Raw genomic sequence first — 25,585 nt, forward strand, 5'->3', positions numbered from 1 at the left:
CGGACTGTCCCGTGGGAGGGTAAGATATGTACAAAGGGAGGAGGCAGGATATCTCCCACCTGGGAAGAGAGTCGGGGTAGGAGGGTCTGAGGAGAGGGAATTCCGGATATCTGGCTTGAACGCCCTCAGAAGGAAGAGCACTGTGGAGGAGCCTGGTCACCAAGCACAAGGTTTCAATCTTTGGGAAGTGGGGGCTGCCCCCACTTTAGACACTCTTTAGACACTCTCCTGAAACAGAAGGCCCACACAGATACAGCTTCTCGGAGGAGAAAAAAATACAAAAGATGCACACATTGCCCAAGCCAGCCACACTCACGCATGCCCCCCGCTGGCCCGCTGGGGCCAGAGCCGCAGGAAGCGGACAGCTCTCTTCTCATCTCGGGAGCTGATGGCTGAGTCCTGGGCTTGCCAGAAAATAAGGGGGCCAAAGGGGGTGGAACACGTGCACCCCTCCCCGCTGAGCCCCAGACAGAGTCTGGGGAAGGTCAAGGCCAGGGCAAGGAGACCCCTGATTGCTCCAAAGATAAAGGTCCCCACATTTCAGGCTTCACTTAAACATATCAAGAGGGATGGGAATTGGTTTACACCCAGGGAGGCAATAAAGCAAGATGGGAAAATAATAAATACTTCTTGTCAATTTACCTATTCTTTTTTTAACCTTTTCTTATATTTTATTAGCTTACAGATTCTGTCAGTATGTCTCACATATATATTATATATATTTATATATCAATACAATGCCTCTCTCTAGGGGACCCCCAGAGGCTTAAGAAACCCCTCAAGAATGGAGTCCTGGTAGACTTTCCATTCCAGCTTAGAGTCCTTGGGTGGAGGTTGAGGGGTTCCCAACTGCCCTTTGGCCTAAATGTGTGCCTTCTGCCCTCCACTCACGGGCAGCTTGGCTCTGCTGGGGAAACCAAGGCAGAAGGGGGAACAGCAAGGCTTTGGTATTGTAGGTAGGCCATGTGGTGTACAGGTAGCAGCCCCCAGAGCTCTACTAAGTCACCCTGGACAGCCCAGCAAAAGTCGGGCCCCAAAAGACTTGCAGACGGGGGTACAAGGACGACAGGAGTCTCCCCCGGGCCTCACTGAGCAGGACTCTTAGAAGCAGGATCCCCAGGATGAGCCCAACACGGGGACCCTGCAGGACAGAGCAGGGCAGGGCAGAGCAGGAAGGCTCAATCTCCAGCACCCAATAAGACATCATGCAGATGAGCAAGTCTGAGATAAGGCTGGTCTGGGCGGGGCACCCAAGGACGGGCTGAGGCCTGGGACTGGCAGGAGCGACCCGGCCACCTCACCGCTGGGCCACATGCCTCGGGGGAGATGCCCGGAGCTCTGCAGCCACCACGGCTGACGGATCTCTTCCCCAAGGCGATGGGCATTCGTGTCCCCCATCTCCTCACATCAGTGCTCCTGCCTCCTGGCCGAGGCAGAACAGGGATGCTACAGATAGCTGGCTCCGCTCCTGCTGGCACCCAGGGTTACTAGACTGCAGGTGCAGGGACCGAGACAGAGTCTGTTACCCATATTCCTGGGTGCTCCTGGGGAGAAGGGCTGATGTCCCCTTCCTCTGCTGCGTCACCCCAACTCTAACCTTCTTTGGACAATATGCACGTGTGTGCAAACGCATGGACACGGACAAGTACACCTGTTTATAATGCGAGCTGAGAGGCAAATATAAATCAGTGTGTGAGGATGTGGGTGTGGACATATACACACCCTACATATATACCCACATGAACTATACATCGGAGACAGAGCAAAGAGACCTTCGGTGCCTCGGGTCTGAGATACCTTCAAAAACAAAAGTCCTGCCCCTTGATGTCCCATGCTGGCTCTTTTTGGTTTGGCAATCTACCCTAGAGATCGCCGGGAAAAGATTCTCTCAACTTGATTTCTCCTTGCAAAGCGGGGCTAGGGAGACAGAGCTTTTCCATTCCCCTCAAAACATGGATCCCCAAGGAGGTCCGTTCTGCCTCCTTTGAGAAACTCTATCTTCTGGGAGGGTGAGGGAGAGTTAGGTGGACCTGGTTAGTTTGGGAGGCTTTGGGGTTACGCAGTATCCATCTAACCAAAGGAATCCCAGTAATCCTCCTCCATCTTTTTCTTTCTTTCTCTCCCGCGCTCCCCCTCCCCTCTGCGATTCACTTCCCTCTCCCCACATTGCACTTTCTTCTCTCCTTCTCCAAAATTAGCCCAAAGTCCTCCTTCTGGATTTAAAGGTGGTCAGGATTCATGGGTCTCCCCGCCCCCACATGCCCCATCCCCACTGCCCTGGCCCCAGGCAAGGGGTGGGTTCATCTCTTCTGGCCGGCACTCAGCATGACCTTGGAGACAAAGTTGACAATGGCGGAAGCAGGCTGGTTAGGGTCAAGCTCAGCGAAGAGGTGGCAGGCGTTGTCCGTGGTGCTGCCCTGCTTCCGGGCCACAAAGCCGAAGAGCCTGCAGGGGCAGGAGAAGGGTGACAGGTGTGAGGGGAGGGCAGGAGGGACCCCAGGCCTTGGAGAGCCACCGAGGCGAACAAGCTTATCTTCAGGCTGACCTCTCTCCCCTATCTCTCCACATCTCCCCAAGCATGGAGATCGGGAGTGGAACCGAAGAGATAATCCTCTCTCCCTTCCACTGACAAGAAAGCCAGGTCCTGGAGATTACGCGTCACTTGCTCTAGGGCAGGCAGAAATCCCCCTTTGCAGGAGGGAGCAGGGGAGAGGCGGAGGTGCAGGCAGTGGACAAGACTGGACAGTGAGAGGTAGGAATGAGACCAAAAATAAAATGAGGACATTCCTAGCCCAGCTTCTCTCAGTCCATCTCAGCCCCACCCCTACCCAACTGTTCTCACACAAAACACATCAGCAAATGAATAAAACGGCTGTCTGCTTGTCAAAGGGCTCAACTGCCTCAGACACTTGGAGAAGGTCAGGGAAACAAAAGGACGGGGGTCACCAGCCCCTACCACCACACACACATTTCTCTTGGGCTCCAGAGGATGGGAGGGGGAGGAGGAACCCACACCTGTTCACCCAACCCCCACTCCCTGCACCAAGACTGGAGTGAGCTGGCATTCTCTCTGTGCAAAACAGAGTTAAAAATACGAGTGCAGAGAACAGAATGTGAGCTCAGGTCCCCTCCCAGCCGGCACGTTGCTAATTAGAGCAAGATGGGGAAATCGGGACAGCTGGAGATTCCGATGGAAACCCTTGCCCCAGGCCTGGACCACGACAGCTAACATTAGCAAAGTTGGGTCCGGCTTGCAACTGTGCACATGCAAGCGTGTACACGTGTGCGTGCGCGCGCGCACGCACACACACACGCACTCACACACACACTCACACACACTCACACACAGGGCTTCCTACAGCTTTTTCAGGGGCTGGGAATAATTGGGCCAGAGGTCTGAAGTAATGGTCTGCCCAAATAGTGGGGAGGCCTGAGTCCGTGGACCAACCCCAGAATCCCCTTTCCAGGCTTCCTGGGATCCTTGGAGTGGTGGAGGGCACTAAGGCACAGGGAGGAAGTGACTCCGAGCTGCCAGCATGATGGCATGCCAACCCTGGTGGCCAGGTTCTGCCAGATGAAGAGTCTGCCGACCTCGTGGCTTATACACCACCCACTTCCCTCCCTTGAAGTTTATTTCAGCTCCAAGACCTGCAGGGCCTGTTCAACAATAACTAAGTACTTTATCTGCTTAGCAAAGTGGATCCGGTAAGAAACCTCAGCCATCAAGGGCAGGGAGGAGCACTTGCAGGAACCTGAGAGCTAATGCCTCCTTAAATTCAGGGAGGCATCTCCTGTGCCTCAGCCTAATCCCAGCCCCCCGCTGGGCTTTCCTGGACCTCTGCAGGATGCTCAGCACAAAACCATTCCTGAATGAGGAGACTGATTTTCAGGCCTGGGTCCAGCCCACTTCTGTCCCTGACCCCTCCCCCTTGTACGACCCATGGCAAATGAGCAGATGCTTCTTCAAACACAAGCTTTGGCCTCCGGGTTTGGTGGCAGGCACATGGAGACCCTAATGACCCTGTGAACCCAGGAGAAGGCCGAGGCAAGTGTGAGGCAAGCTTTGAGATGATGGGACACCTGGGTCCTCCTTTCAGCTGGGCTGCTAACTCTTCACGTGACTTCAGGCAAGGCGAGGTCACCTCCATCCCACGGGACCCCTCTGGAAATCCCGCAGTTCAGCCATCGTGCTGACTAGCTGCTGGCCGGCTCCATTCATTCTTGACCAAGGTGGCCTCACTGTGCCCCCTCTTCATTCTCCTCCTCCCTGTCTCATCCCTCATTTCTTCATTCGACAAATGTTTATCAGCTTCTCCCATGCAACAGACACAGTCCTGTCCTCAGGGGGCTTGCACTCTGGTGGCCATGCCCCCCATCCGCCTGAAATAGTCTCTCCTACCCCCATACCCAAATGCCTGTCTTTTAATATCCATTTTTAAATATAAGTTCTTTCCCTAAACTTTCCCGAATCTCTCCCTGCCTAGGCGCACTCTCCTGTGTCACACCTACATATGTGAGCTGTACCCTCTTGGCATGTCTCATACAGCAGAGATTTTGTATTTTTTAACAGGGAAATTTTTTTTTTCTAAAGCAATCTTATATGAAGTCTGAATAGATAAAGGTGACAGCAGTACTTATAGCTATAAAAGTATCAATTCAAAAGCATCACGTTTACCCATTCTAAAGTCAATCAGTGAGAAAAATGAAGCTGTTTAGATGAGCCCGGCAAAGTAAAGACGTGGAGTTACTGACCACAGTGGCAGTCTGTGTCAGCTTCAACAGCCAGGTTACTCCTATACTTTGTTTTGGTGTTGGGATATTGAGAAAACCTCCGATTCATCCTGATATATAATTGTAAATTGTAACAGGGTTTTTCCTCCCCTGTTAAGGGCTCAGTTGCAACCTGAGAGTCCGAGGGTTCCCTGGAACACCATTTGAAAACCACTTCAGCATATGAGTGCTGTTTATACACGTGTCCTATCCACCGTGCCAATGTCAGGCCTCCTGGGAGTGAGTCAGCCTCCTGGTTGGTCTGAATCCTTCCAAAGCTGAATGGATGGAAGCATCAACCAAAAGGTCCCAGGCCATCCCCAGAATTCAGACCTTCTGGGCTCCCATGTTCTGATGCAGTCTAGCCCAGGCACAGTATTCCCAGAAGCCCACCAAAAGAGCAGGAACAGGAGTCAAGGAAGCCAGGACTGGGGCAGAAAAGATCATTTAAACAACCCCTGCCTCAATGCCATTGCCTCCAACAAAACTCAGCTTTCTGTCCACTTCCTCAGACCCCTGCTGGTCTGGTCCTGGGAGAGGAAAGATGACAAGACCAGAGGCTGGCCTTTAGGCCGGGGTAGAAAGCAAAAGACCTGGCTACCTGGTCAAGCTTTTATCCAAAGCTGAGTGACCTGTGCTGCCCTTTGCCCTGGTCCCAGATTTTAAACCTGCCCCTGATCCCCCCACTCCAAGGAACAAAAGGACCGGCCAGCTGGGTTGGGGGGAGAAGCCACACTTACTTAGCAGGGGCCCCTCCCTCCGTCTTCATCCACCTGTGGAAAGAAAGACACAACAGCGTAAGCTACTACACCTCCTCTCCAGTACCCAGCCCCGTGCATCCCCAAACCACATGGGGCAAGGCAGAGGAGCCCCATTATGGAGGGTGGAGGGCATTCACGCAAAGAAAAACCTTTACCTCCCAAGGAGCTTCTCCCAATGTGGAGAAGAGAAGCAGAATCAAGGTCAAGGACATGGCAGAGTAGGTGAAAAAGGGCACTTGAGTCCTTGGGAGAGTCTCCAAATTTGTCATGGGGAAAACTCAGAAAGATGCCCAGTATAATTATTCACACTCCCACAGACACAGGCAGATCTTCAAGTTGAACCAAAAATACACACACATGCATATACACGTATGCATACGCACACTTGCACACACAGACTTTAGTGTTCTAGAGCTGGCTGAGATGGAGGTGTCTACAGGAGACTTACTTTCTCTCCTGTGGATCCAAGTCACAGAAAGTGACAGTGTTGAGGGGGTAGTGTCGTCTGAAGAAGAGCCTATGGCACGGACATCAGATAAACAGAATGAGCGCTGAAGTGACAAGTCAGGCCACCTTCCCACCGTCTGTGGCTGTTATGGGTTGACACAGCTTCTCCCTTATGAGCAAGACAGCCTGGGATGCTCCCATTGGGGACATAAGCAATGCACAGGGACAGATATGTCATAGAAATATGTCTCGAAAGTCAGAGGTTAGGAAAAGAAAGAAGAAACTAGCATTGAGGAATGAGAAATGGGGGGATCCCTGAGGAGGAAGGAAAGGGGCTGGGAGAACATGTGAGGGAGAACTTGGGAGGAGGGGCTCTGCTCTAGAAAACGGGTACTTTATCAGTTGCATGTGCAGCTGTATACTCAATGCAGACATATTTGTAGGAGGAGGATGGAAAAATGGGGGGATGGGTAGATGAATGGAGACATAAATGAGTGAAGGAATAAATGAGTGGGGGAGGGCAGAGGGGGAATGAATGGATGCAGGGATGGATGGATCAACTGGTAGGTGGTGGAACAAAATGCAGTAGATAGATGAAAATGAATGAAGTGAATAGATAGATAGATGAATGAATGGATAGATAGATATGGGTAAGATGAGTGATTAGATGGAGATGAATTAAGATAGATAGATGAATGAATGGATGGACCGAGATAGGTGAATGAACAGAAAATAGCAGATGGTGAATGGAGAAATTGAATGAAGAGGAGTAAATGATAATAAATGGAGTTTCAAAAGCAATGAATCCAGTGGTAAGTGGTGGTAGGTAAGTAAAAGGAATAAGTAGGTGAAAGTCTTACTACCTACTGAATTTGTCGGTAATTCCCTGAGCGAAAAGCTTTGAAAGCAAATGGTAGCATGGTATTGGAGTCAACAGCAACCGAAAATGTCTCAGAAGTGGCTTTGGAGATGGCCTGTGGCCCAGTGAGTGACTCCATATCCACAGAGTTGACGAAGAGCACGTTACAGGCTGGAAGAAACCCAACGAAGGAGAGATCGTGGGGTTTGGAGTAGGTGAGGACGATCCCCGGGTCCTCTCTTTAGGGAGGAGGTAGCAGATGAATTTCAAGTCAGCCTCAGGCCATGGCATCTACACACAAAAATGTGTGGTGCCCACCTAGAGACATTGGGTCTAGGAGAGATGCCCAGCCTGCACCTGCAGGAGGGGACAGGGCAGGGAGGAGGAAAGGCCAGGGGAGATCTAGTCTGGCGTGGCTACTCACCTGCCCCTTGCTTCAACAGGTCAGTGGTTGAGTTGGCAGGGCCTGAGCTATCTTTCGATTCATCTGTGGGGTCTGAGACAAAAATTGAATTCAGCTGGTAATTAAAACTCTAGAGCTGGAAAGAAGCACAAGTCTGGCTGGGCCTTAGGTAAGCTCTGCAAATACTTCATGCAACAGATACTGCTTTTCACGTCAGGCCCTGGCAATCGGCACGTGCATGTCCAGTTGGAATGTTCAATAATTGCTGAGTATTCATTGCACTGATTGACTGCTTTGGAGTCCAACAGAGCCGGGATCGGACCCTGAGCCTATAATACGGAGACGATGATGATAGAAGCCATTTCACTGGGCTTTTCACCTGTTCCACGTACAGTGTTAGCCCAGAGCTTGGCACAAAGCAAGTCTTCAAGTGGCAACTGCTGTTATTGTTTTGCATTGCTACTTCTGCGTGGATCAATAAATGCCCTCTTTCATTAAACCATTAATGCAGCACTGCTATAATTTCGATATTAATAACAACTGAGTATTGTTTACGCCAGTGTTTCTCTGACTTTGGCGTGCAGGCTTGTTAAAACACAGATTGCTGGACCCCACCCCAGACCTTCTACTTAGGTGGGGCATGAGAATATTTGCACTTTTAACAAGTTCCCAGGGGTGCTGCTGCTGCTCTGGGGACCATACTTGGAGAGTATTTATACAATGTAAATATCAAACAGTTTTATAATTGCTGAATTACTTTGGTAAATTCCATAGAAATACAATTTAATTAGTGCCTATCTAAATTGTGTGGTTAATAATGCTATTTAAGTTGTATTTGAACTTTTAAGCTAATCATGGTGGTCAATTACCATTAATAATTAAATGAATCGAACTGGATACATAGAAATTGTCGAATAATATTGGAGTTTTCTGTGTGGGCAGAACCCCAGGAGCGCTGAGAGACGCCGGGAAGAACGTCCCAGAGGCACTTCTGACTCTCCCAGTATTTAACAGAGAGGGTAGGGAGAAGGTACTTCCGTTCCCAGTTCCTAGACTTCAAGTTCAGGGCGGAGCATATTTCCCTCCTGTGGGCCCTGTGTACTCGAGGGCTGGGAAACAGAAGCCTGTGCTGTGAAAAGTTTCGGGTGTCCATCTGCCATCCTCCACGTCTGGGACACCCCTCAGAGAGAAGCTGAAATCTCCGTCACCGGCCCCAGTACCTCAGATTCTCGCCCTGTGTCCTGAGGTTCTGAGTTCCATTCAAACTTCCCACAATCGAAATGGGGTGTGCTCGTCCCCATCAGCTCCATGTCCTCAGTCAGGGAACACCCTCTCAGTCACACACACTAGAAACTCCAGGGACGTCCTACCCCCGCCCCCCTTTCCTTCCCACACCATGTGGAGCCCAGCCACCTCTCCTCTAAGCAATCCCTTGAGGGGACACTGTGCTCTGTCCCCTCCATTAGGACCAGACACCCACCCTGGAAGTCCCCTTGACCTAAATCTGCCTTCTCCTTCCCCTTCCTTGGGCCCTGCCCACGGACGCCCATCCCATCTTCCAGGCCCCGGTCCTCCCCGTGACTGACTGTCTCCTACCTCTAGTGCCTCCTCCGAAATGAGGCTTATTCTGAGGATTCGGTCTGAATTTCTTTAAGCCTCTGGGGAATTTCCCAGAACAATGTGGCAAGTCAATTATGTCCATTCCTGGAATTAAGCTTTTAATAAACTTTTCCTTTTTTTTTTTTTAGTACTAAAAAAGGGGAGTGGTTTTGAGTTTCCCCGGACTGGCAAAGTGACTCGCATCCTCCAACCTTGGCCTGCGTTCTGGAGCGGCTGGCAGGGCCGAGACACAAAGGAGGCCAGCTCAAGGGCACGCTGGCAGAGCAAGGAGTCTCAGGTTCCTACCTCGGCTTGGAATGACCAGCTTGCAGGGCAGAGCCAGTGGGATGATGGAGTGCTGGTAGACCAGGGCAGACAGGGATCCTGCAGCGGGGGAGACAGGATGTTAGGGGCGGCATGACCAGGAGCGGGGCCAAAGGCACTGGGGAAGCCCCAATCCCCCACGAGCCACAGTCTAGCTTCTTTATTACTCTCTCATCATCTCACCAACAGAGCTGAAAATCCCCTCCTTCTTTGTTAGCAAGACCCAAGGAAGAAGATTCCAGAGGCTCATTCTAGGAGTCTCAAGGTTACCTAACAACTCTCCTTTGTAGAAAGTTACTCCCCTCATCTCTCCTAAGTCCCTCCGGCTGCTGGGGCCCCTCTTAAGACAGAGCAGCAGAAGACTCAAAGAATCATGGACTCAAATCCCAGCTCAGTCACTTATGAGCCATGCGGTCTTGAGTAAGTCTACATTCTATGAACCTCAGTATCCTCATGCATAAAATGGGACCATGGCACCACCAAGCAGGATCGTTGTGAGATCAGAAGTGATATAAGGGACCTAGACAGTGACTTTCATATAGTAAATGGTCAATAAAGGCTGCTATTGTTATCATTGTTGTTTAGATTATAATGATAGCCAGTGTCAGTGGGGGAGGATAGATAAGTACGAAGGAATCTATCAGGGTGACGGAGCCGCAGTGCAGAGGAAGGGAGGCCACCATTCATTTTGTCCGCTGCACCTACGACAAGGAGGGCTGGCAGAACCTGTGGCAAAGGAACCTGGGACAGGCCTGAGACACCACCGACCGACTATGGGGACAGAGGTTGCGGGACATCTCACCAAAGTTTGGCTCATTGGGGCACCCCTTGAGCTTGACTCCTCTAGGGCCAGTCTCTATCAGGAAATGTCTCACCAGCTCATGGGTCATGTCCCCTGGGATAAAAAGAAAGAAATGAGGACTAGTCACTTTTCATGGCATCCTCCCACCGCCTCCCAACACTGCTTCAGAACCGCTCCAGCATGCGGGGCTGTGACGGAAGACAGGTCGTAGAGATAATGTGGCCGGAACCCTGGGATGGAGCGACTAGCACTCCTCTACACACCTCAAGGATACAATCGAAGCGTCCCAATAATCTGCCTCCCCTGTTTTCTGACCCCCACCATCACCAAGGTTCCCTCTGCCGAAGAGTCCGATATAGCAGGGGCAGCTACCAGGAGAGAATTAGAGACCTGACCAGCCCCCAGGCCCTTCCTGCACCTCAGGGTTTGAAGAAACCTTACAAGATTACCTGGCCCTGAGGCCCCACTTAAGCAGATGCTGTTACCTTTTTTATTCTGCTGCATAATGGTCGGAGGGGGAGACGACACCTTCATGGCCAGCCCATAGGCCCCTCGGAAGGAGTGACTGTCACGGATGATGAAGGCCCCTGGTTCCTGGTCCTTCAGGAGTGCGATGGCTGAATGGTAAGGGGTGAGGACGGAGGAGGAAATAAGAAATTGACTGAACTGGCTCTACTTATCAACAGGCCTCTCGAGCCTCACTCTCTGTTAGAATTCAAGCATCCTAAGGGTCCTCCTATACCAAAGTTGGCAATTTTTTTCTGTAAATGGCCAGATGTAAATATTTCAGGCTTTGCAGGCCACACAATCTCTGTTGCAACGACACAACTCTGCCTTTGCAGCACAAAAGCAGCCACAGACAGTACATAAACCAACAGATGTGGTTGTGTTCATTAAATCATATTTACAAAAACAGGCGGCAGTCTGGATCTGACCGTGGTCCATAGTCGCCCGTGCCCTGTCCTATCCACACAGACTTTCCTTGGGCGCTAAGGCAGACCTCCTCTCGATCCCCACAATCCCAACTCTTTTCTCTGTAAAATGTGCACAACTCTCCCACATCATGCAGATGGAGAGCTCAGGTTTCCTACGATCTTGCCCGGCTTTTTACTTTGCCCAGAAAACCAAGACTCTGCTGCTTTTAAAAATCCTTCAAAGGAGCGTCTACCACCACTGCTTCTGCTCCCCCACACTTCACCTGGGGATCACTCTTCCTGTCTGACCTGGATCCCAGCCCCTCTCTGTGACCACCACCTATGGCAAAGAGGAAGGAGTCTGCTGAAGTTCCTTGCCCAGGAAAGATGTGGTGGGCAGCAGCCAGCTGTGACCTTGGATGGACTCTAGTGCCCCACAACACTCACCCTGCTCTCTAGAGATCTCAGGCTTGTACCAATACTTGGAAGTGTCCTGGACGAATTTCACTTTAGCCCGGGTCTCAGGGCTGTTGTCTGAAGGAGAAGGAGGAGAAAAAAGAAAGAATAGTTATAAGTTGAATTATGACCTCCAAAAGCTACGTTAGAGTCCTCATCCCGGTATCTGTGAATGTGACCTTATTTGGGAGTAGAGTCTTTGCAGATGTAATCAAGTTAAAATGAGGTCATGCTGGGTTAGAGTAGGCCCAAACCAATATGACTGGTGTTCTCATAAAAGGAGGGAAAGAGACATAGAGACACAAGGGGAAAGCACCATGTGAGCATGGAGGCAGACAGACATTGGAGAGATGCATCTAGAAGCCAACGGACACCAAGGATTTCCAGCAAGCACGGGAAGCCAGGAGAAGGCCTCTAACAGATTGCCCCTCAGAGCCTCCCAAAGGAACCAGCTCTGCCAACACCCTGAGTTTGGACTTCTGTCACGGAATAAATTCTTTTTTTTTTTTTTTTTTAAGGCAAGGCAACCCTTGGTTAACCTCACAGATTGCAAGGACCTTGTCAGTTTACAATTCCTTATTTTTTATTTTTTATTTTTTTACACCTACAGCACCTGGTCTTCTTAGACGGTCTCCCATCCAAGTACTAACCAGGCCCGACCCCGCTTAGCTTCCAAGATCAGATGGGATTCGTCTTAAGACATTAAGCCTGTGGTACTTCGTTATGCTGGCCTAGGAAACTAATGCAGAAAGTCAGTCTCCTCAAACATCATCAGAGTATTGCTAAAAGGGACCTCGAGCAGCTTTCTCATCCTTTCGCTGTCTTCCACCAACCCTCATGGATCACAGAGCTGCTCTCTTGTCGAAGAGCCCGGTACGGTATTCTCACTGAACCCACGAAAGCCCCGCTCCACCCCATCTCCCCCTTCCTCTAGAAGCGTCAAACTAAACCCTTCTCGCAGCTTCTCTCCCCACCTCTAGCCCCTTTCTCAACCTTATCATAACAACCTTGAAGATGAAGGCAGAAAGATGCATGTCGTCTGCTTCTCCCCACCCCCTCTTCATTCCCCATGTGGAAAGCCCATTGTATAGAGTAAAAACCATCCCTCCTGCCTGAGACAAAGAGGGGAAGGCTTAGCCTAGAAGTTAGAAGCCATCTACTGTGTGTCACATACTCCGCTTCTCTGGTAGATTCTCCCCACTGCAGACCCTTTGTGGACCAGGGATGACTTCATAAAACATGAGGCACTAGAAGGAGTTCCGAGAGCATCTAGTCCAACCATTTAACCTTACGAGTGAGGAAAGTGAGGCTCGGAGAAGGGGCGTGATCTGCCCAGGTCACACAGATGGTTAACAGAAAGGCTCTTGTAAGACCTTCCCAGATAAGTCGACACAGGAGCCGGTTCAGTACCAGCTACACCATATCTTGCCAGTAGGTATTAGGATGCGCGACCCTCGCTCTCCAACCTCTCCCTTCATCTTTTGGCAACAACGACAAACAGAAAGGGGGATGGGCAAAGAGGAAGAAAGGTATATCCACTTCCAGATGTCTCCTCTCCTTTCTTGAGAGAGAGGCCGGAGCAGAGGGAGCCTGTGCTAACGAAGCTGTAAAGCTCAGGGCTCAGAACAGAGACGGGGCTGGGCTCTGCGTCCATTGCTTAGTCGATTTCAATGTATCCCTTAAACTCTACTAGACTTCTGGGATCTGTCTCTGGAGGACAGTGAGGGGGCAAGTAGGTCAGCTCCCTTTCCTGGCAGCTGTGCACTGAGGAGGGCCTCTGGGGTAGGCAGCTGGACCGTGCAACTATCGCAAGCTGCCTCTCTCTGCTCTGAAGCCACAGGCCCCCGCCGATGCTCTGTCAGAGGCGGCTGCAGCTCCATGTGCCTTCCTGTGTTGACTCCAATGGCTATTTTAAGCAGGGAAGATGGTGGGAAACAGGAAATGTCCCAACTACTAGAAGTTTTGAACCTTCCAGGGAGAGAAGCTGGGAACCAGATGTCTCTGGTGGGCAGCAGGAAGCAGGGGAGTGCAGAGTCGCTGTAGGTGTCCTGGCTCGGCAGGCTCAGGGCAGGACCTGGGAGTGACATATTGAGAATCTGGGCTTCTGGGGCCCAACCCAGGCTGCCCAAAACATTCTCAGTAGTCTTTGAATGCCTCGGGACCACAGGGCCTCTCTGCACACAGGCAGGTTCCAGGTCTGGATGAGAAGCTGCAAATCAGCTGAGGCCTTGACCTTTGTGTTTAGATAATGAGCTCTCTAAGTAGAAGCAGAGAGGCCAAGTTCTGGTGATGAGTGAAGAATTCAGTGTGCAAACTTGCACAAGCTTTAATGAAGCTGGGTTGGTAGAAACTAGACTCCAGTGAAATGCCCAGCCCTTGGCTTTGTCCCATATCACATCTGGCTGCCATATCTATTATTAGTGATGTGAGTGAAGTAAGGATCAAAAGGTGGGAACAAGGGGCTTGTAAAAGGTATGGAGGTCCAGATTTGAAAGGGAGACATGATAAAACAACTCCAATAACGCAACTCAGAGAGCATTAGCTCTGGGTAGTATGGGCCTGGATTGGCAGCCTGGCTCTGCCATTTGTTAACTATCTGACCCTGGATAAATGACTGAGCCCTCCAAGTCTCAGTTGCATTGTGTATGGCTGTGAGGATGAGTGAGCTAGCACGTAGCTCAGAGCTCGGCACACAGCCTGTGTTCAACAAGCAGTAGTGGCTGTGATAGTGATGATAATCGTAACGATAATGCTATCATTATTATTTTCATCATCATCATCATCATCATCATCATCATCATCATTGGCATCTACATCCTTCTCCACGCCCCCACAGCCACAACAACCATAATGCATTTCCTTTACGTCTACCTTCAACTCCCATTATACAGATAAGGTAACTGAGGACCACAAGTCAGTGATCCACCCACGGTGTGTCTGCCAAGAGGCTGTCAGAACAGAAATCCTAACTGGTAGACTTCATCTGTCAGCAGGAGACAGGGAGGTGGAAGGAGAGGCCCACCTGGCATGGAGTACTTGGAGAAGTCAGGCAGAGTATGAGAGAAGGAGACGGTGCTGCTCCCACTAGGACTGGACATGCCGCTGGCGACAGGTGAGGAGGACACCTTCCCGTTGATGGTAGCATAGTTGGGGAGGCTGCCCGCCCGGTCTCCCATGGACATCCTCCGCTTCTCTGGCAAGGCTGGTGTTGGGCTCCCTTGCCGGAAGGCTGCTGAATCCGGCGATGGGGAGGTGGCAGGGCTACTCAGACCAGGGTAGTAGGCAGGGGACACAGGGAAGGAGGGCGTGGAAGGAGCCTGGTAGCCGGAGGCACTGCTCTGCCGGGACAGCGTGGGTCTCCGGTCCTCAGGGGTGGAGTAGCCGCCATAGGCCACGTGCCGGTCTAAGCTGGGGCTTCCGGGAACCACAGATCCAGATCCTCCCAGGTGCCGGCCCAGGCTGGGGCTTCCGGGGCTGGCTATTGTGTTGCCATGGAGACTGGGGGCCAGGTTGCCCTGGTGGGTTCCTGGGTGCCGGCCCAGGCTTGGGCTCCCTGGAGTGGTGACCACACTGCCATGGAGGCCTGAGGCCTGGTGGGCCCCAGGGTGCTGGCCCCGGCTGGGGCTTCCTGGAGTGGTGGCCACACTGCCATGGAGGCCTGAAACCTGGTGGGCCCCAGGGTGCCGGCCCAGGCTAGGACTTCCTGGAGTGGTCGCTGCACTGCTCTGGGGGCTGGAAACTGTGTTACCATGGAAACCAGCTCCTGATGGGCCCATCACCTGGCGGTGGCTCAAACTGGGGCTGCCAGGGGCAGCCATGCTGGGGTTGATGGCTCGGCGACCAAAGCCAGGGCTAGGGGGAGTATTGGTGCCCACTGTCCTCTGGCGTGCCTGAGGGCTCCCGGGTACCGTGTGGACGCTGGGCACAGCAAACTGAGCCCGGGCCTGGCTTTCTGGGGAGTTGAACTGCTGCAGTGAGTAGTCGGGGCTGCTGTAGCTGCTGCCCACGGCCGGGAGAGGAGAAGAACTCTGGTAGCTTCTCTGAGCCGAAGGGCTGGGCTGGCTCAGGCTGCCGGAGCGGAAGCCGGAATCCAGCAAAGGCTGGGTGGGTGTCCGGGGGCCCTGGTCACTGCTCTCTCCTGACGGGAAACTCCCCACTGAAGTGCTGGAGAGAGAAAGGGCAGATTGAGATATCGGTAAATGGCATTTAATGAACGACAGGCTTTCAGTGAGCACCCAGACCTCCCTCCCTCCCACCACTAATAACGAGTGAGGACTCCGCTCACATGCATGGGAATGTCAGGGTTTTTACATCAGCCTATGGAACATCAGAAGCGGAAACTGAGGCTCAGAAAGGTTAAGCAACAGGCTTACGACCACAGGGCTCATAGAAGACCAGGGTTTCAACTCAGTTGTTTCTGATTCCAAAGTCTGTGTTTGCCCCACTGCCCTGTGCTGGCTCCTGAACCACACAAGTCAAAGCAAGGTGCCATCTTCGACCGAAACGGAAAGTAGCTGTCCTTGTGTCACCTCCAGAATCACAGAAACCGAAGGCTGGAGAGAGGGTCAAATCACCTGGATCTCATTCCTACTGGAAGTGTCCCCGCCTCGACTCAGTTTCCTCAGTTGTGCCATCGTTATCTTTAAATGTTGAGAGTGTTAGAATTGGGCTTTCATTCCTGGGTGGCTTCAAAACGCAAAGAAAAGAAAGTCTCGGAGAAGGAGATTTCAGCTCGTTATAAGGTCTGCTTTCCAGCCGGTGGATCTGGCCACTCATGGAGCAAGCTGCTGTACATGGCAATGAGACCCCAATCGCTAGGAGCGTTTAAACAGAGGCCAACTGACCTCTTGGCCTGAATGTTGTGGAGGGACTATTCTCCATTGGAAGTTAGATTGGATGAGCTCAGAGGTTGTTCCCAACTCAAAAACTGTTAAAATTTACCTCAGAGGGAGCTGTATCTGGGGGAATAGCCACAATCAAAGGTTCTCCTCCGAAGTTAAGTACAAGTCCATAGGGAAGGAGTACAATGCAATGGCCTGGGAGTTGGGAAACCTGGATTCTGCTGGTAGTCTTCCCATATGAAGACATGAGGGAGCTTTGTTAAGATGACTCTGATTCTTTCCAGACACAAACTTCTATCCCTCATTGTCATGGCAAGAGAGTCAAAAGTTGGCAGGGACCTGGCCTAAGCAGCAGCTGCAGGGAGGTGGCAGGCAGGCTTTCCACCAGGAGCCCCTTAGGGGTAAGGTGGGGTCCTCACATAAGACGAGGGGCCAAAGCCTGGAGCTAGAGACTGGGAGTCTCGAGGCCGGCTGGCCAGCCCCACATGGGCCGGCTCAGATAAGCTCGCGTCCCCCGGGGAATGTGAGGTAGGTGGTGGGGGTGGCAGGCAAGAGCCGACGGCAGGGAGAAGTCAGGGGCCAGGCTAGGACAAAGGCCACCTCACATCCTAGAAGGGGCCAGAGCAGAACGGCCACTTTCCGATAGGAATAACTTGGATTCTGAGGGATGGGAGGACATGTCAGGCTGGGTGGGGTGGGGCCGGTTCGGAACACTGAAACAGAGTCTGAAAGATTAATCCCAGAGGAGAAATGTTAGTTTCCTGAGTCCTGAAAAAAGCCAACACCACGGCAGGAAGAAAGTGAGTGAGAAACAGTGAAAACTTCCTGATGTCAGGGCTGCCTGACCCCAACGGTGATGACGGGGCAGGTGAGGAAGGCCCCCCTTCCTTTAGAGGACTGCACCCTCTGCCCAGAGGCAGGCCTCCCAAGAAATGGAGCTGTCTGCCCGTCAGGAGGCTTGGTAGGGAGCAAGATAGACTGGGGGTGCAGGCTGGGCTTGAGGTTTCAGAATTCTTAGAATCCAGAAGAAAACTGCCTCTGCTCACGCAGCTACTTGCCCCAACCTGGGAGGGGTGTGTTACCCTGACCAATGTAAGGCACACGGCAAACTTAGGCCATCCCTGGCCTGCGGATATGTGAAGAGGTGGCTTGAGTACTTCCTGGCCCCTGGGATCCCAGGCTAGGGAGGGAGTGGACGCGGGAAGGGGTGGTCAGTGGCAGTCTCTCTCATGAGGGTTCTGGCTGGGGCAGGTTTCTCTTCCCTCGCCTGGTACCCTATTCCCTTCCTGGGCTGACCTCAACCTCCCTCTCCTATGTCATCTTCTCCCCTCTCTGTCATTAAGCTACCCGCCAGCCGAGCAGCTTCTCACCGTACCCAAACATGGGGTCCTCTCTCTTTAGAGCCCTCCCCTGCCCAGTTCTAGGCTTTCCACTCAGAATGCCAGCCACATCCCCAGCAAGACACCCTTCCTCACACTCAGCAGTGACACTCCTCACCTGAGCCATCAGCAGCACGACCCCCCAACACATCCACACCCTCAGCCCTCTGTCCTGGCTGTGCTGTCCTTCTAGAATGCCCTCTCCCTCCTTCCTCATCTTCAACACCCCGATCGTCCTTCTGGCCTCACCACAAATACCTCCAACCCCCAGGCATCCTCCCTGTACCCCTAGCCAGAAATCACAGCCCCTTACACTGAGTTTCGAGCACTCTAATTATGCATCTGCTTTGGGCACAACTGAGTCCTCCTGTGATGGGCACCTTAACCCAGGTCTGGGGAAAAGGACAGAGACGTGGGCTCTGAACCCGACGCCTGTGGTCTGAATCCTATTTCTGCTACTGTTTAGCTTCAGGACCGTGAGCAACTACTTTGCTTCTCTGTACCTCAGTTTCCTCTTCTGAAACGTGGAAATGATAACAGTACTTACCTCATAGGATTACCGCCAGGTTAGATAAAATAACTGTATAAAGCCTTTAGCAAAATGCCTGATATATATAGGAAGTACTCACTATATAGCGAATTACTGCTGTTAGATTTTAAACTTGGGGTAGGGACTACTCCTGGTTCACCTTCATACCCCCACCCCCACCCCCACTGAATTCAGCCTGGGGATTAGAGCAGATTCATCCTCAAGCTCCGCACAAGATGTGGCACTGAGCAGCTGCTCTCTCAAGGTGCCCTGATGAGCTAGTTTTCCAAGGACAGCAACCTGGATGTTATTTCTGCCAGTCCACACCCTGGGCAAATCCAAGAGCCCTCACCCATGCTAGCCCAGGTCTGAACTCTCACACCACGCGCTGCTTCTCCCCACTTACCTGTCAGCGCTGAGGATGGGGCTGCTGGTGGAGAGGGGGCTGGGGGAGACAAAGGAGCCACCCAGGGTCCCATTCCTCAGGGGCGTCTCATGGCCATAGGCCTGGGCAGCTGGGGCGCTAAAGCTCTTGGGCTCAGGGTCCTGAGCTCGGGGCCCAGCTACTGCCGTCCGCACCACCGACTCGACGTAGCTCCGAGGCTCTGGAAAGGGCAAGGAGACAGACTGAGCACGGACTGATGGGGCGCAGTGTGGACCCCAACCAGCCTGCCAGGGAACCCGCCACTCCGGTGTTCAGCCTGTGAAGACAGCCCCAAAAGGACAGCCAAGCACGCAGAGGGCACTTCTAGGGCTCCCGCCTTCCCATGCCCGCCCCTCTTCCCAGCACCTCGGAGAAGCTGTAGGAGGCCCCACAGCACTTTAACCACAGCCTCACTCAGAGAGGCATCTTAGAAGTGGATTCCAGCTCTGCCTCTAAACACAGCCATCATAGAATCTTAACCTCCCCCACACCCCCCAACCCCCTCGCCTGAGCTGGGACAGCCATCATAGCTGGCATCCCCTTAGCTGTTTTTTCCTTTGAAGACTCTGATCCCCTACCCCGCCTCCCCAGGCCCTTCTAGTTGCCCCAGGCACCACTGGAATCTGGGCTATACAGAGACCCAGAGGTCCAGCCGGCCCTGCCCCATCTTAGAACAGTGCCAGGGTTCACACAGGCTCCACTCCACGCCCAGGATCCAGAAGCAGGCCTGTGCTGGTGAGTCACGCCCAGCCCCTTCACACCCAGACACACCCACCCCCTTGCCTGATACACTTAGCATTCCTCCTGAGAGGGACACCATTATCCCCACTTGGTATTCAGAATATCCTAAGAGGAAGCGGGTGGGGAGGACAGGCACCAGAAAGGCCATCTTACAGATGAGGACGCTGAGGCCTGGAGAGTGAAATCACTGGAGGCCCAGCCAGGAGCCAGACCTCTTGACTCCCAGCCAGTGCTTGTCCAACGCCTCCTCTGAGGCCGGCCCCAAAACTAACTCGAGATTAAACAGAGAGAAGCAGCAGGGTGCCCTGGGTTTCTCCAGGGACATGATGAGGGATGGATGACATTCCTGCCACCTCCATTTCTGGCACCAGTTCCGTCTCCTTCAAGACGGTCATGATTGAGCACAGACCCACACTCCGCCTGCAATTAGGGCATCTGCTGAAACCAGCCTGAGTCGATGCAGCCCCAGGCAGGCCAGGCCCCTGGAGCCTTTGTTGGCCAAAACTGTGCTGGTCACTAAGTCCAAGAATATCCACCTCCCCCTGAGCCCAAAGAAAAGCTTACTTTGGAAGGAACTCAATCGCCAAGGTGTTATGGGGCACAGCCTCTTGGGCATGGCTTCTGAAGTGGTCCCACAGCCTAACATCCTGCACGCAGGCCCAGAGGCCTGCGGACAGGGGGAAGATGGTCTTTCAGAACAGGGCCCTTTACAGAGGTGTGGGGCAGGGGGTAGAGGGAGGAGGGAAAGGGGGATTCTGTGTACAACTTCAGCCAGAGGCTGCCAGTCTGTCTTTTAGTTTTCACAGAGTTCCCTTCAACCAACAGCAGTGAGAGTGGATGGGGGTGGGGCAGGATGTCTGCAAAGGGACAATCTATTCCAGGTACGGGGTGCAGGGTGATGTAGCACCAGCTCCTCGGCATCCAAAGCTGGAGTCCACATGGACAGAGGCCAGCAAAGCCACCTTGAGAGCCCCCTCAACCAGCCCAGGCCACCCACACCCACCTCACAGAAGCCCCAGGCCTCATCCATTCCAAAGGCACTGATTCTGTGCCATCTGTGCCTGAGGCCCTGCTGGAGTCAGGAGATGCTAGGACACCCTCCGACCCGAGGCAGACACACTTTCTGATAAAGGACCTGACAGTAAAGATTTAGGATTGCTGGGCCAGACAGCCTCTGTCACGGATACTCAGCTCTGTTATGGCAGCGTGAACGCAGCCAGACAACAGTGTACGAATGAATGAGGCTGTGTTGCCATGAAACCGTCTTTACTAAGATTGCCGACCCCTGAGTTGACCCAGCTCCTCAGCCCAGAGAAGTAGAGCGATCTGCCCCGGGACACACAGCCAACTGGTAGCGATGGATGGACGGTCTCTTGATTCTCCATGCTGGCTCTGCATGGCCTAGAGGAGGGCCACAGCCTCACAGGGGCACCCAAGGCCGGCTCCTACCCAGAACTCCAGCCCACCAGCCAGAGAAGAGCCAACTCCATTAATAATGATAGAAATAGCAAACAGTTGTATGAGGACAGTAGGATTTGGAGAAAGGATCTTGACCTGGTCACACAGTAGCAAGTGGCAGGGTCAGCCCTGGAACCCAGGCAGTCCGGCCCGGAGCCTGCTCTCTGGCCCACTGAACATATGGTCAGCTGAAAATTGGGGTGCTGATAGTTTCAGTGTGTCTTTAACCTTAGGGGCTAGCTCCATGCCCTGGGGTAACCCAGCTTGGCAGAAGAGACTATCAGACAGAGACTCGCATCCATAGAAACAGTAACAGAGACCCAAGGCCAGAGCCTACCTTCTCCACCCATCCCTCAGTGCCCGGCCTCACTCTCTCCAAAAATTCCTCCTGACACCCCTTCTCTCCCACTCAGAGACAGCAGTGAGATCCATCCGCCCCGGCCACCCTGGGTTCCTTGGTGATCTGTACTCAGGCGCCTCGCTCAGTGCCTGGCACCTAGTGGGCCCCCAATATGTGTCTGTCCTACAAACTAGCAGATGCATGACCCGTACCAGCCAGCCCCACCCAGACAGAGGAGCATCACAACCAAGACCTGAGAGACATACATTCACTTTTTCTCATTCCCTGGAGTTCCTGCCGACCCCAGAAGTTCAAGCGAAAACCCATGTAGATGACCCCTGAAGTCCGAGCTCCCTCTCACCCACAACGCTCCCTCCCCCTTACCGTCCCCCCGAATCCAGGCGGGAGGAGCGAAGCCCTTTCACTCAACCTCTGCTCCTCACAAACTCAGAGCAGGAGGGGCCTCTGGGAAGTTACTTGGCTTTCTGAGTCCATCCCTAGAACTGTTCAAACCCAACATTTTGGGCAAAAAAAAAATCAGTTTTCCCAAGTTTTCAGTCTCCGATTTCCATGTCTCCCTCTCTCCTCTTAACCTCAGGACAACGTATAACTTGCGGGTCCCCCTTCTTTCACTTACTGGAGGGGTGACCTGGGACAAGCTGCTGAAACTTTCTGGGACTCAGTTTCCTCATCTATAAAATGGGAATGAAAACACCCACCTGCCCATCCAGGATCAAATGATAAGAGATGGGAAAGTTCCTTCTAATTCTTTCTTGTTAATTCCAATTAGCCGTGTATAAGCAGCCCCACCCTTGCCAACCTGTGCCTGAGCCCTGCGTGAGCCTGCCTCCCTCCACCCCTCTCTTCTGCTGTTTTCCTCCTCTCCTCCAATCCTGGAGCAGCTGTGCTCAGAGGCAATAGGGTTGGGAGGGGCGGGAGAGGTGGGGCCGGGGAGGGTGCTTCATGCAGAACATTCCAGGAGCCCAAACCCATTCCAAGTAGCTGTTGGCGGCTGAGAGCAGCTGGAGGCCGGAGAGTGACTTGGCCTCACCAGGCTGGGGGCACTGTTGGCTCTTCACGCACACCCTGAAGTGCATTTTCTGCCTCCCAGAAGGGTTGCTTTGCCTGGGGAGAGGGGGCCCATCCATTTCAAGTAAAGGAGGACATGTGGGTGGGGGACAGGGAGGACATAAAGAGACCCCAGAGTCCAATACAGGACCTCAAAAGTTAGAATTTCAGAACTTTTATATTCAGACCTCTCCTCTGAGATCCCATTACACCTTGTTTCCACCCCACTCAGTGCTCTATCTTATGCTGAAATGTCCTTTAGCATCTCTGTCCTTACCAGGCTCTCTCACATGTTATACCCTTAGTACCTAGCACAAGATCTGGCACATAGTAGGTGCTCAATAAAGATGTACGACACAGCACCACCCTAAAATCCCAGACGCCTCAGTACATCCATCGCCAAGGGTCTCAGAGCTGGAAGAATTCTCAGGGGGGTCATTTCTAGTCCCATGTCTTCCTTCATGCCAAGTCAGTCCCATCAAATTGTCTGGACAAACAGAACCGAACCCGAACACCCCCTGTTCCTGTTCCTCTGGGCAAGAAGTTCCAGTAATTTCTTCCTGTGTCACCACTGGGAAGATATTCTTATGTGGCCCTCATGTCTTTACCGATGCAGACTTTCTTTCTTTCCTTCTTTCATGAAGAAGAGTACCCAGTCCCCATGTCCAGTAAAGTCACTGTCCTGTCTTCAGAGGTTGTGACCCGTATGATCACATGGAAAGGGGCAGCCTCCCCGTGCTGAGCCGGTGGAGGCTCTCGGCCATGCCCCTGACTGACTGTGGGCCTGCACAAGCCACTTAACATCTCTGAACGTCATCTCCCTGTCGGTAAAATGGGGTTCCTGTCACCTTCCTCTAAGAGCTTCTGTGATAATGAAACAAGATGATGTGTCCCATGACCACACGTGGTCTTGCCCTTGCCTGTTGAACCTCACTCTGTACCACACTCCACCTCGAGACCCCTTGTTCCAGCCTCCAACTCCTCCGTGTTCTCTGCCTCAATGACTTTGCAGTTCCTAGAAAAAAACATACTGTCGATTCCCAGGGCCTTTGCACATGCCCTTTTCCTTCACATGGAAGGCTCTTCTCCCACCCCAGTCTCACCAAATTAACGTCATTCACCCTCATGTCTCACCTCTTCAAGCCAAGGTCAGGGTCTTTGCCATAAGGTCTCATAAAACGGCATCCCTTCCCTTCAGAATGCTTATCTCAATATGTAATTCTGACTGAACGTTCAATTCTGACTCCTGTCATGCATACGCTCCATGCAATTAGGAACCAATGTTACTGCTCATCATTATAACCCCAGAGCTTGGCATTGTGCCTGGCACGTAACAGGCACAGAAAATATTTATTAAACGAATCAATAAATGACCAAATGAATGTAAAGCACCTTGAACAGAGCAGACTCCCCTAAAGTATTCTTTTCCCCTAGCTGAGTAATTCTGCCTCTGACCATTTTTCCTCATAGCCATTTTTTTCTGAATTTCCCATCAAAATGTCAGCAGAGAAAGCAAGCAGAGCTTCAGAAGGTGTGCTTTAGTCTGATCCAGGAGGCAGCGCACGAGTAAGGAAAAACAGAGCTGGCTGCCCACAGCCTTGCTCCCTACCTCCTACTCCCCACTTCCCACTGCCCAGGCCACAACAGCAATTCTGACCCCCATGCTGGAATCCTAGGGCACTGTGCCTGGACACAGGAAGAAGGCTTTGAAACAGCCGCTCGACTAGGAGACAGGAGACGGGTAAGTCCGATCTTGGCCCTACTGTCTCCTGTGACCTTGAGTAGATGTGGCCACCCTTACCCTGCAACACGACCTCAGCTCCACAGCTGAGAAAATGATGGGTGTGGCAGGGCTGATCCCTAAGAACCTTCACCTTCTAACTGTGGATCCAGGACAGACAGGGGCAGGTCAGAGGGCTCGGTCTTGTAGGCTGAGAATCATTTGTGAGCACAATGGGCAGATCTGAGAGCTCAGTTCTGTAGATGCTCACTCCTCTGAAGTGTCACCCCAAAGTGGGAAACATAACAGGCAGAGCCTGACGTGTCAGCCTAATCTACCTCAGACCTTCCTACCAGAGAGGGTTTGAGGTCCTACCAGTCTGTTGAAGTCAGCAACCAAGAGGAGAGTGTGGGGGGGCATCTGACACACACGAATGCTGGCTCCAGGCGCCCGCTTATTCTAGACTCCTGTCCCAGCTTCCCTTCCCTGTCTGGGACCAGCAGCCAGGAACATGCCGCAGCTCACCCCGTCCTAGAATTAGTTGCTGAGGATGCCCTGTTCTGCAACCCCCATGCAGCCCGGAGCCCGGTGTGGTTGCCTCAACTCTGCCTAGATGAGGGCAAAGCCTCATGAAAACTCCAGCCATCTTCCCTGGGGGATGGCAGATTCAGAGGGGCACAGCCCATGCCCGTTTTGGGAGTAGAAAATCAAAGTGGTAAAGTGCAAAGGAAATCAGGAAGTGGGCTTAAGAAAACCAGATGGAACCTTCAAAGAAAACAGCCACATGAAACTAGGGCCCAGGTGAGAAGTCAGAACATCTAATACGTCGGAACTGGAAGGTGTTCCGGCACCACCTTGTTTAAGCCTTCCTGGTAGAGATGGCTTGAACCACACCCAGATGCCACAAAACCACACACAAGCCGCCCACGCCGGCAACCCCTTAGTACACCTGCTGCTGAGTCATCACTTGAATTCTGTCCCTAATAAGTCAAAGGCTTTCAACCAGATTACATCCCCTCTCTGCTTCCCCACGTACAATGTGGAGCTCATCTAAATTAGGGGGTTAAGCCGAGACATAGGCATGCTAACTCCTTGAAATTGTCAAAATTATGTACATGATGTCTGGAGGCAGAGGGGTGGGTCTGTAGCTTTTCTGAAATCCCTGAAGGCATCTGAGATCCCAGAAAGACAGATGTCCTTCCATCGATGTTGATAAGAAACCAGACAAGGGCTTCCAGGGGGCAACGCGTGACTCTAAGACAGTGGCTCGGGACGGGGATGACTGTCCCCACCCCAGGGAGCATTTGCAATGTTAGAAACACTTTGATTGTCATGACTCGGTGGGTGCAGAGGCCAGGGATGCTTCTAAACATCTTGCAATTCCCAGGGCAGCCCCCACAGGTAATTGTCCGGCCCCAAATGTCAGTAGTGCCGAGGCTGAAAAACCCCGCTCTGAGCTCTACATGTGGCATACGTCCCGGAAATGCAGTAATGAGCCCCCTCCCTGCATGTGAGGGCCCTCGCCCTCCAAAGGGGCTTGCTGCACCCTAGGCAGACTGGTGGAAAAGCCACTGGGGGTGGCAGCAGCAGGAGGAACATTTTGTCAGCAAGGTGGCACCACAGTAGTGCCTCGACACTGGCTGTGCCTGAACCAGCACTATAAGTTCCTCATTCAGGACTTGGGCGATGCCCAGGGTGACAGCTCATCACCAGGGGGTGAGGACCAGGAGGCTATCGGCCTGATCGCTTG

The 25,585-nt window shown here is 52.5% G+C and overlaps 1 protein-coding gene across 1 annotated transcript in view; it reads right to left on the bottom strand.

The window, feature by feature from the left end:
- Positions 1 to 645: 645 nt before the first annotated feature.
- Positions 646 to 25,585, bottom strand: part of TNS1 (tensin 1) — a 206,022-nt gene continuing 181,082 nt past the window's right edge. The window contains 12 exon segments of the mRNA XM_039844732.1: positions 646 to 2,445; positions 5,511 to 5,543; positions 5,980 to 6,048; positions 6,842 to 6,918; positions 6,920 to 7,008; positions 7,262 to 7,333; positions 9,146 to 9,223; positions 9,966 to 10,058; positions 10,451 to 10,582; positions 11,327 to 11,413; positions 14,358 to 15,499; positions 18,491 to 18,689. Of these exon segments, the coding sequence (XP_039700666.1) occupies positions 2,301 to 2,445; positions 5,511 to 5,543; positions 5,980 to 6,048; positions 6,842 to 6,918; positions 6,920 to 7,008; positions 7,262 to 7,333; positions 9,146 to 9,223; positions 9,966 to 10,058; positions 10,451 to 10,582; positions 11,327 to 11,413; positions 14,358 to 15,499; positions 18,491 to 18,689 (2,216 nt within the window). The 3' untranslated portion in view covers positions 646 to 2,300.

The sequence above is a fragment of the Pteropus medius genome, unplaced genomic scaffold, assembly GCF_902729225.1.
Source record: "Pteropus medius unplaced genomic scaffold, Ma_sr-lr_union100, whole genome shotgun sequence".
Lineage (NCBI taxonomy): Eukaryota > Metazoa > Chordata > Mammalia > Chiroptera > Pteropodidae > Pteropus > Pteropus medius.